This window comes from Acomys russatus, chromosome 3, assembly GCF_903995435.1.
Source record: "Acomys russatus chromosome 3, mAcoRus1.1, whole genome shotgun sequence".
Lineage (NCBI taxonomy): Eukaryota > Metazoa > Chordata > Mammalia > Rodentia > Muridae > Acomys > Acomys russatus.
Window position 1 is genome coordinate 16,742,661 of NC_067139.1, and position 12,040 is coordinate 16,754,700.

General features: G+C 37.1%; 1 protein-coding gene across 1 annotated transcript in view; it reads right to left on the reverse strand.

Annotated features, from left to right (window-relative positions):
* Window positions 1-12,040, reverse strand: part of Gmds (GDP-mannose 4,6-dehydratase) — a 534,897-nt gene that overhangs the window by 305,530 nt on the left and 217,327 nt on the right. The window contains exons 5-6 of the mRNA XM_051169591.1: window positions 8,941-9,133; window positions 7,863-7,967 (exon numbers count right to left, since the gene is read on the reverse strand). Coding sequence (XP_051025548.1) covers window positions 7,863-7,967; window positions 8,941-9,133 — 298 coding nt within the window. The remainder of the gene's footprint in view (window positions 1-7,862; window positions 7,968-8,940; window positions 9,134-12,040) is intronic.

Below are 12,040 nucleotides of genomic sequence, written 5' to 3' on the forward strand. Positions count from 1 at the left end.
CTCCCACTCATCTTCCCATCCCTCAATACCTGCCCTCCACCCTTGCAACCTCCCTTCCCATAAGAAAACAACAACAAAATCTCACTGTGGAAGCTGCTGTGTGTCAAGGTGTGTTACACAGTATACCCTTTTGCCCAAACACCTCTACTTGCAAATGACTATTGCAGTGGGTCACTGGTCTGGTGTGAGGCCTCTGACATCTACTACACTATCAAAACTGCATCCTTGTTGGGATTTCTCTAGAGTATCCTGTTGTTGCTCTGTGTCATGGAGATCCTGCAGCTTTGGATCTGAAGGACTGGCCCCTTCCCTTGCTCCAGCAGTTCACAGATGGTGTATACGCTCCTCCAAGAAGGTTTTCAAGTGAAGCTATAGCGCATGGGTTTCTTATGTTCGACACTATTGCTATTTTGTTGGGTGGTTTTGCTGCTGTTTTGTTATGAAGGACTCTTATGTACTCTAAGGTACATAAGCAGAGTCTCTGGCATCGATCTATTTAGCAAATATCAGGCAGCTGTGACAAGTAGAAGTATCTCTAGATTCTACCACATGTTCCCCTGGCCAGACAAAGTCACTCTTCCAACCTCTCACTCCCCTACCTCTGTCAAGAGTATCAATCTGATATTTAAACTCCAAACTAACCAATCTACTTCAGAACAAAGCATAGTTTAGAATTTACTATAACTTATATAATTAATTTTGTATAGGAATGGCAGCTTAAAAATTCTGAAGATTAATTTATGATAATAGACAGCTTACAAACCAGATACTTGGAAACCAAGCAAATGCTCAAGACTGCTACAGAAAACCACAAGTTCATGAACCTTACAATGTCACTGAGGTGAATACTGTGTTTAGACAGATATATATGATTTCTTATGAAGCCCATATTTAGAGGAATGTGTTATATCATCTAAAAATGGCTCAAAATCCAAACAGTGGCAGCACACCATCCATTTGTGGGTAGTCCCAAGCTGTTAATTATCTTAAGTACTTTATAATCTGAGTGTTGCTTCATGATTCTTAATGCATTTCATTAGTTTTTTTCTTTTATTGACAGCTTATCGATACTCAAGTCGTCTGTTTCATATCATATTCATATTTCACCAAAAAATAATACTTTATGGGTTGGAGAGATGGTTTAGTGGTTTAGAGCACTTGCTGCTCTTGCACAGGACCTGGGTTCAGTTCTTAAAACACAGATAGTGGCACACAAGCATCTATGGTTGCAGTTCCAGAGGATCCAACAGCCTTTCTGAACTCTAAGGGCACCAGGCATACAAAGCTGCTGGCCAATGGCAAACTGTCTCAAACAAAAGAAGTAAAGTGCCCGAAAAGCAACAACTACAGTTATAGTCTGAGTAACTTCCACACATGTGCTAGGCACACATATACCCTCTCCCACACAAATCTACCTGTATGCATGTATAAACACAGATTTTTATAAACACACAGATTTTTAAAAAATTATTACATATAGATTCCATATCTGATCAAGGTTTCATATGGCTCTCCTCCCTCAGGATAATTTCTTGCCTGAGTTCACATGTTAAAGAGACCTTAATTCCTTCATTCATTAAAAAAAAAAAAAAAAAAAAAAAAAGATGAATTATCTGTAAAATTCTCTCTCCCATAAATTCTGAGAGCATTTTTGAAGAGCTGGCTACTTCCTACTTCTTCAAAGGAGTCATTGTACAATTTTAGTTATAAAAATGAGAGAACAGAAGTATGCATGAATCTTCCCAAATCTACTAAGAACACATGTTAAACAAAGAAAGCAAAATATCTTCAAAAGAAGCTTCTGAGAGTTAACCCACCAGGTCAGTTCTTCCTGGGTTAGCTAGTGGGTAGAGTACTTTCACTATTATGATGTTTGCTGAAGATGATGATGATGAAACCAAACTACTGATCCCTCAGCTCAGTAAAAATAAGTGGTAAAATACACAGTAAGATGAGCACGGGGCATCTTTTGGTGGTATGCACCAGGCTTGAGGAGTCTAGGGAAAATCTAGGAAAAATAAGGAATTCTAGAGGAAGACAAGATTGCTATCATCTTTAAAATCTATAATCAGAGAAGGAAGCGGCATTACACATGTCAGCCATTATTGGTCTAGCAGACATGGAAGGGCAATGAAAAACTGGTAACTTCCTGAAAGAGAATGTTGTACCTAGCTGACCAAGTGTCCTATTCCTGGTTTCTGTAAAAGCAGAACCCAAGACCTCATGCATGCTAGCTAGCCACGTGCTCTGCCACTGAACTACACCTTAGCTCCAAATGCCCTGTTCTTAAGCATTTAAAGAAAAGATGGTGGCGGGAGAGTAGAAGCAGCACACTGTCTGGATGGAAGTTAACCCTGACTCAGGGCAGGCATGTCTGGGGATGGAGTCCGTCACTGTATGCTATGTACCACTGAATAACTAACTAGCAGCCGAGGGGTAGGAGCACTGACTCACACTTCACCTTCTCAGTGTACAGTCGATTCTAGAAGCTGCTGCCAGCACAGTGCCCAGACTTTCCTACAGATAAAAGGCTGAGGTGACTCAGAATAAGAAACTTCATTAAAGAGCTACACTGAACATTACTTCCCGCATCTCACGGAGTGTGTGTCGACAGCGTGGGGGCCTACTCTAGGCATACTGGGCAATGGGCAACGCTCATTAGGCATACCCCTGGCCTAACCATTCCTCTCTCAGACTGGACCCTGGCCAGTCTTACTGAAGACTCAGCCACTCCTTTGCTGCAGGAAATCCAACCCTCTAATTCTAAAGTCACGTTGAAAACAAAACCCAAGAGCATTCAATATCACGTTAATTTCACCCTTTAATTATGCTGGCATAATCATCAGTCAGGAAATCCACTTTAACTTAATCATTTAATTTTTTTAACCTTTTGAACTTGGACGTAGGATATATCTGATTTTGGTTTCTCCCTCATGGTTAACATAAATACATTTTATTTTATTTGGAATACATGTCTGTTAGTATTATTTATAAATCAGCAAATCTATAATCATGACATGCAAAGTATTCTGCAGATGTATTAACTAAAATATAGTGGACTGAGTGCATGACATAGATGACAAAGTTTTATTTTACCTTCTAATGTAATGAATAATAAAAGAAGATATAAATATTGTTAGATTTACTAGGTAAACATATGTATCATGTTCTAATTTACAGAATAATCTCAAATATAAGTAATTTTGCAGATATGGTGGTACATACTGGAAGGCTGAGGCAGGAAGATCTCATATATGACATCACCCTGGGCCATATAATGAGATGAGACCAGGTAAGGTCAAGTATTGGTAAATAGAGTATTTGAAAAAAAGTCAATTATCACTATTTATGAAATACTTTAATGAAATAAATAATTTTTTCATATTTTTCTAGGCTTTAACCTCATGCTTATTATTCTTATGACATCCCAGTTTTACTAACTGTAGCTTTTCAAAGAAACCTAAAACTAAAGGCAAAAATTTGTATATGTCAATTTTTTGTAGAAATTAAGTAGCTTAGATAAAAAAATAATCTTTTTTCCTAATGAATAAGTAAGTCTGCATATCCAGAAGGAAGGAGGGCATGACATCCACACGCATGCCAAAGAATATATTGCATTTATGCAGATATAAAATATAGAGATGCTTATTCACACCGCAAGAAGCAGCCAGATATAAGTTTCAAGTATGGTAAAATCATGTGAGAGGGAAAAGTTTTTCAAATACATGAGCACCTCTGGTATAACCCATTTGTACAATAAAAATAAAAGCTTTTACTTATTAAATTAATAAATGAATAATAGATTTATTTTTAAATTGGATACATATTAATAAGAATACCTCATTAATATCTATATCAGTATATAGCACATAGTAACAATCATTGACGAAACATGCTAATACATTTTCTTGCCTTGTGGACCTACAGCACCAAGATTTTACCCATTACTCACTGGCTTGTAGCAGGTGCTGTTAAGGTGCCCACATTTGATATGACCAACTTACACATATTTGCTCCTAATGGGAAAAACTGCTGTATCACTGCTTTATCACCTAGCAATTGTTTCCAATTATTTATCTTATACAATTAACAGTGATTCTATCTGTAAATACATGACAAAGTTCTCATAACACAAATGTGTATTAAAATAAAGTCCTAAAAGTGAAACAAAACAAAACAAAACTGGAATGGAGAAAAGGCATATAGTGAAATAAGAACAAGATGGTGTCTTTTTCGCTGTCCTTTAGACATCTGGAGGGGGAGACGTGGTGGCACTCAGAGGAAGGACAGCAGGTTACCAAGAAGAGACTTGATACCCTATGAGCATATACAGGGGGAGGAGGTCCCCCTCAGTCACAGTCATAGGGGAGGGGAGTAGGGGGAAAATGGGAGGGAGGGAAGAATGGGAGGATACAAGGGATGGGATAACCATTGAGATGTAACAAGAATAAATTAATAATAATAATAAAAAGAACAAGATGGTGTCAAAGCTTAGGGGGTGGATGCTGTAGTGAGCAGGTCTTTGGTCTTACACTAATGATGATTAGCATTTCCTTAGAACACAAGGCCTCTTTGTACAGCAGGAAAGAACATCAGTGCTCCAACCAAAAAATTACTTCCCCAGCACAGTAGTGCTACTGGACTTTACTGACTGACACTAACCCTAGAAGATCAGTTTGCAAGTTTCTCGGATATCCATCAGCTCTTCCTTAAAAGCCTCAATAGTAAATACTTAGAGCTTTCAGTATACAGGACTACAGAATGTGAACTCAGCCATAAACAAAATGTAAACAAATGAACATAGCTGTGTTCCAATAAAATTTATTCAGACACAACACACACACACACACACACACACACACACACACACACACACACACACACACACATACACAGTGAGAGAAGTCAATTTGGGCCGTTTGCCAAAACACAATTTGCCAAAGTCTGGTCTAGAGGACTTTTACATTAAACAAAATAGTTCTTCCACACCTTTTCCAGTCATAAGTTACCATAAAATATCATTTATGCAATCAAAAGAGACAGACAGTTATTTTCAGTGGAAGAAAAATTTATTTCTTCCCAAAACACATAAGCCTGAGTCTTGTTAATTGTGGGTTGGTATTGACTGATGTTTTCCAGTGCTCCATCTAGGAAAAAGTGCTTGCTCCTTATGGTAATAGGACACAACACTAAAATGAAGTCACTTTCAGTGTCTTCCTAAGCTGTAGTTGTACATATTAAAATTTTAAGTGTGTATAATGTTCATTAAGGTATACTATGCTGAATCATTACTACAAATACTTTGTTAGATTTAATTACTATATGTGTGGAACCAATAAAACAACATTCATTAAAAACCCTCCTATAAATTTTTACTGTTTTCTAATTCTGACATCCTAAATTTAAGTCATTAAAGTTTTATTGAAATAGGAGATACTCATTCATTCTTTAAAAATATTTACTGACTGCCTATTAGCACAATGGCATGTCTTCAGACGCTAGTGATGTAAAACCATAGTGTAGTCCTCCTCTAAGACAGGCTAAGTCTAGCACAAATGTCCCCTCAGAAAACAATGTTTCATCTTTAAAAAAATTACTTTCATATTGATTTTATTTTAATTTTCAAGTTTTAAAATGCTGTATATTTAGATTTCAGACATTTTTATCAAAGCTAGTATTAACATACTTTCATATCTCTATGATTTTTATTATATGATTATATAAATGGAGTTTAAAACAGAACACAGAGCAGGGCATAGAGTCACATGTCTGTAATCTCAGCACTCAGGGAAGCAGAGGCAGGTGAATCTCTGTGAGTTTGAGGTCAGCCTGGACTACAAAGTGAGTCCTGGACAGTCAAGTATACACAGAGAAACACTGTCTCAAAAAAAAAAAAAAAAAAAGCAATACTGCTAATTTCTATATATATGATAAAACAATAAAATAGCTTATATTCCAAGGTCAAGCTTTTTAGTCAGTATATCTGTGTGTATATCTATCTGTGTGTGTGGGGGGGGTCTATCTGTGTCTGTGTCTATGTATGTATGCACAGGCAGACATGAGTATGCCACAGCACATGTGTGCAGGTAGAGGACAGTTCTCCCCTTCCACTATGGGTTATGGAGAGAGAACAAGCTATCTTGATGGCCGAAGATCAAGTGTCTAACAAATACCTAACAGACACCCGAGTTGCAGAGTGACATACAGGCTAACTCTCTGCAGGTCTGAATGCATGAAGAGCATGTCTGGGTAGGATAATACTGGCTCTGGTGATGAGAAGCAATAAATGAGAGAAGGAGATTTTTCTTTTCCTTTTTGAAATTAATAAGTATTACCTTTTAAATTTCAGAAAATAACCAAATTGATGAAAAACACTTTATTTACAGGGTACAAATAAAGAACTAGAAGAGACATTATATTTGAATTATATTTTTTACTGTACAACCTAAGAATGCTTTTCCTCTCTAACTTGGTTTACAGCAATTAACTTTTACCTTTTTGTATGGTGTAGGAAGAGTGGGACAGGTAGAAAAGGACAAACTACAGAAACCCAACAATATACACAAGCTTTTTTTTTTTTTTTGTGAGAAAAGAGACAGGATTACCATTACTGAGCAGATTCCTAGTGCTCCTGTACCCCACTCCACCCTGCAATAAATACCTGATGCAGCAAGAAGTAAAAAAGAAAATTCTTACCACTTCCCTTTATCAGCAATTCCCAGAACCATAAAACCAACTAAAGGAGAGAGGGAGAGAGAGAGAGAGAGAGAGAGAGAGAGAGAGAGAGAGAGAGAGAGAGAGAGAGAAGAAGAAGAAGAAGAAGAAGAAGAAGAAGAAGAAGAAGAAGAAGAAGAAGAAGAAGAAGAAGAAGAAGAAGAAGAATTAGAAGAAGAAGAAGAAGAGGAGGAGGAGGAGAGATGAGAGAGATCAGAGATGACAGGTTGGCGTCCTTGCCTTAACAACCCATCATGGGAATTGTTAACTTCAGCAATTATAAAATAAAAATGTGTGATGCTAAAGACACCTTTATAAATCTGTCACTTTAATCTTTCTCTATGACTTGTTGGTTTTATTAGGTGAGTATATAGTCACATAAAGTTTCACTGAAATATTTATAAGTATTATTAGTTGTTGGGCAAGATGCAAGATATAATATTCTTATTTATTCTCATACTCTAAGACTAAATGTCCACTACATTTAACAAAATGCCTTTGATTTAGATCATACAGACAATTTTTGCTTTGTAAAGAATGGGATTGTAACTTCTATTCCCACTTGGCTAGCATTTCTCATGTTTTACTAAGTCAGATGTAATGGTGGAAAAATACATTTTCTTACTTAAAACTTAATGGTGAAAACAGAGATGATATTGCTAATAGTCTCAATGACAAGCCCATACAAGCAAATAAATTTTTCTGTAAAACAAACAAAACCATACCCAAAGATGCTTAAGATCTGATTTCAAACTGATTTTAGAATACATTCTAGAAGCAATAACTTCTGGTGTCTCTCTAATGGAATGTAAAGGGACGACACTGACTTTCCAACTGGTTGGGCAAACAATAACGAATGACAAAAATCACCAACATTTCACCCCCTCATTCTTCCACTCACAGAGAAACTTCCCAATACTTGAGGTGAAAACTAATGACACTAGTAAAGCTGCCACACAGTCCACCTTTTAACATCGAATTTTAAAAAGCTCTTATAAATTAATATTAGATTTCTATTTCTTCATTTACTACAGACGTTCATATAACAGACATGGATGTAAATGTTTCAACATATCAACAGAATATACAAACAACCTTTTCTACTGTTAATGTCAAAAATTCTTCTTTGAAATAATATGTGCACTGACCTCTTCTGGGACTCTCGTGATTGAAGAGAATGCCATTCACTGCAAAGAGATTATAGGCCTCACGGAAGTTCACCACAATCCAATAAGCATAGAGCTTGGCTGCTCCTGTTGGGATAATTTAAAGACAAAGCTTATTCTAAAAGACCATGATGTTTATTCATCTTAAACAACAATAACTGACAAAAATAATATTTATAATGCATCAAAATAGCAAATGTAAATCACAAGACAAAACAAATATCTCGTGCCAATTAATCATGGCCACTAGAAAATAAAATTTCCTGCTTTGTAAGATAATTAATTCTTTTGTCATCTCATTTACTCACCTATACTGTGTACACTATATCAAGCTCACCTTCCTTGGCTCTCTCTCTTGTTCTCTCTCTCTCTGTGTCAAACACAGACATACAGACACAAGACACACAGACACACAGACACACACACCACTTTTTGTTTTGTTTTGTTTTTCGTTTTTTTCAAGACAGAGTTTCTCTGTGTATCCTTGGCTGCCCTGGACTCATTTTGTAGACCAGGCTGGCCTTGAACTGACAGTGATCCTCCTGCCTCTGCCTTCTGAATGCTGGGATTAAAGGCATGCGCAACCACGCCCAGCTCAACACACACTTTCAGGTAATGAGAAAGATAATATTTGTTATCTTAACATTCAAACTGCTTTAAAAAATTATGTATATTTTCATGAATATTTTCTTTATAAATGTAGTAACACATAACTCTGTTTTTTTCCTCCTAGGTTTGAGCTCAGAGAAATTTTCATGGGCAAAATTACAAAACAAACACAAAAGCTCATTGCTTCAGTATAGTCTCTAAGCAGCTTAGAAAAAGTCATACTGGGTCTAAATTTCCACTTAAAATGATCGGTGTATAAAGGTTGGGTGAACAGGGGTTGGTAAATGAGGTGGTAACTTTACCTGAAGGCAGTGGTAATAACACATACAGTATGCTTTCCAACAAGTCCAGACACTTTAGTCTATCTCAAGGACACATATGCAGAATGAAGGCAGAAACATCCTCACACCTGTAGAGAACATTACATGCAGCTGGGCACATGTGTCCTTACCATAGGGTGACCTTGGATAGAAAGGTGTGGTCTCTTTCTGGGGTATTTCCTGCACTTTTCCATAAAGTTCACTTGTCGAAGCTTGGTAAAACTTCACAGAATTTATAAGGCCACAAGTTTTAATTGCATCCAGAAGCCGCAAGGTGCCAACGCCATCAACATCTGCAGTGTACTCAGCTAAGTCGAAGGAGATCTGGAAAGAGAAAGCAGACATGAATGGTATTAAAGGTCATCAGTGAAAGATACTCACATGGGGGACAAGCACAGCAGTCTCACAACCTGTGGTTTTATACTGGTGAAAAAAACAGTAAGTGTTATTTCCTAGCAGAATTTCCAACGTGGATGTCAGCTACTTCTAATATCAAATAGTGAAGACTATGTGACTATCCATTCAGCACTTGTGACAATTAACACCCTTGTATTTCCTCTTCATTCTAGCTGAATCCCTAAGAAGTTTTGCATGATGAAGCAATGCTCTGTTCTTCAGAAGGTATTCATTAAAAATTCAGTTTGAACCAAAATTTTGGGGCTGAGGGGTCTAGAAAAATTCACGATTTGAATGAGACCTGACTGATGTTTGTGTACCAAAGACTAAGAACATGTACTTTCTACCACAGTTAATCTTTAAAAGGACTGTTTTTTTTTTTTTTTAAATAAGGGTACAAGAACAACTGTAGTATATATAACGTATGTAATTTTATTAAAGTGCACAGTGAATGTACCAAATGTCAATGTGTCTACAAACTGATTTCTAGAAGGTTACTGAGATATAAGTCAACACCGGTTTTCAGAATGGTTTTTAAAAGGACACAGGTGTATGCCTAGTTAGGTTTCTGTTTCTGTGATACAGAACATAATTAAAAGCAGCCTGGGAAGAAAAGAGATTATTTGGGAAGTAAGGCAGGAAAACCCAAGGTTGGAACCTAGAGATGGCAACTGAAGCAGAAGCCACAAAGGAGTGCTTGCTGTTCATACCTTATTGAGCCTGCTTTCTTATACAACCAGGGAGCACAAAGCCCAAATCTGGCACTGCCTGTAGTGAGCTAGACTCACCTACATCAATCTTTAATCAAGTGAACAACACTTCAGACTTGCAAATAAGCAATCTGATGGAGGCATTTTCTCATTTGGGTTCTTTTTCTCAGAAAACTGTAGTTTGTGTCAAGCTGACAAAAACTACCCAGGACCATGTGATTTCTTAAATAACTTCTACACATGCTAAGTAAATGAACCTTATTTTAAAATAACAAGGCAGAAAATCTTACCACGGGCATATCCACTGTAGTGTGAGTTACCTTAATTTTCATGTGGGGAAACTTCTCAATAGGGTAAGGAAGGCCAGTACTTTCATTACTTTCTGGTCACTGTGTTATCCCTTGGACAGAAGTCATTTTCTATCCAGGTGTCAAACATTGATTTGTTGCTCATTAAGGACTCCACCTACTACATCCAAATCATCTGTGGCTATATGTAAAGATTAGGGGGGTAGCCAGGAAATTAAAAATAAAAACTGTATATTTCATTCACAATCTTTAAAAAGCCACAAAAGTAAAATTGAGGCCATTTAATACCTCTCTACTCAGGTGCACATGTGTGTGTGTTGTATCAATACATGTATGGGAGTAGACACCATGCTAAGAGCTAAAGAGCTTGTTATATGTCTTTCTCTATGGCTATTCACTTCATTTTCTGAGAACAGGTACACCTATAACTCACATTTTGAACTAAGCTGACTGGCTACCAAACACCCAAAATGTGCTAATCCCTATTCTCCAACATATCCATAACTAGCTTTTACATAGGTGCAGGAGTTTTGAACTCAGGTCCCTTTGCATGCACAGGAAGTGCTCTTACAAACTGAGCCATCTTCCCAGTACCTTAATTTATTGTCACAGGGATCCCTATATAGCCCTGGCTGAGCTGGACCACTGTATGTAGACAAGGCTAGCCCTAAATGCACCTGCTCTTGTCTTCAAGTGCTGAGATTAAAAGTAAGTACCAGCATGCCCAGTCTATTTCATCCTTTTAAAATAACGCTTCATAGAGAATAAAATGTGCTATAAAATAGTTTATAGAGATACTATAAAAAGTATCATTTTCAAGTTTACAATGTAATGGTTTTCATAATTCCCAGCATTAGGCAATCATCCTTACCATCTTACTTCAGAACAGTTTTCTCACTCCCCAAACACTCTGTAGCTATCTGTAGTCATTCCAGCTCCCAGCTCCTACCTCCCACTCAGACCCAGATAGCCACTGACCAGTCTTCTTTTTCCTCTATACATTTACCTACTGTAAACATTTCTTAAGAACGAATTCACATAATATGTGAGCTTGTACAACCCCCTTCCTTCTTCTACTGTTTTCATCTCTGTTAGATACAGTTAGTTACCGTAGGTGTACAGCTCTGGGCATGTGATAACACCATGTTTTATGCTATACAGAACTGTCAATCTGCTTTCTAAAGTTGTCCCACCACTTCACAGTCTCACTCACTAATACAGGTAAGGGTTCTGATCTCCCCATATCCTAACCAACAATTTCTGTGGTCTTTGGTTACAGTCATGCTTATGGCTAAAAGTGCTTTCTCATTGTGGTTTTAATATGTATTTTTCCTGGGACTAAGAGTATTGAGGATCTTCTTATGCAGTTAATGACCATCTGTCCATATTAAATCCTCTGCTCTTTTTCCCCCCTAAAGTTAGGCTCCTTATCATTTTCCTCACTGAGCTGTGATGGCCTCTCCTACATTCTGATGTAAGTCTCCTGCCAGAAACATAGCTTGAAATCTTCATATCAGGAAGGTTATCATCTCATCCTCTTAAAAAGTGGATTATGAACAAAAATGTCTAATTTATCTGTTTTTCTGATATAGTTAGAAAAATTTTGCATGATCTTAAGAAACTGAATGTATACTCGCTCACATGTTGTGTTCTATGTGTATAAACTAATCTGTTACATTTATCCCGATGATCACTATATATAATTAGGGGTCAAACTTCATTATTTGCAGATGGAGATCCAGTTGTCTCAGCCCCATACTTTGAAAAGGCTATTATGTGTCTGCTGAATGATGTGGACACAGAAGGTCTTGTTTTTA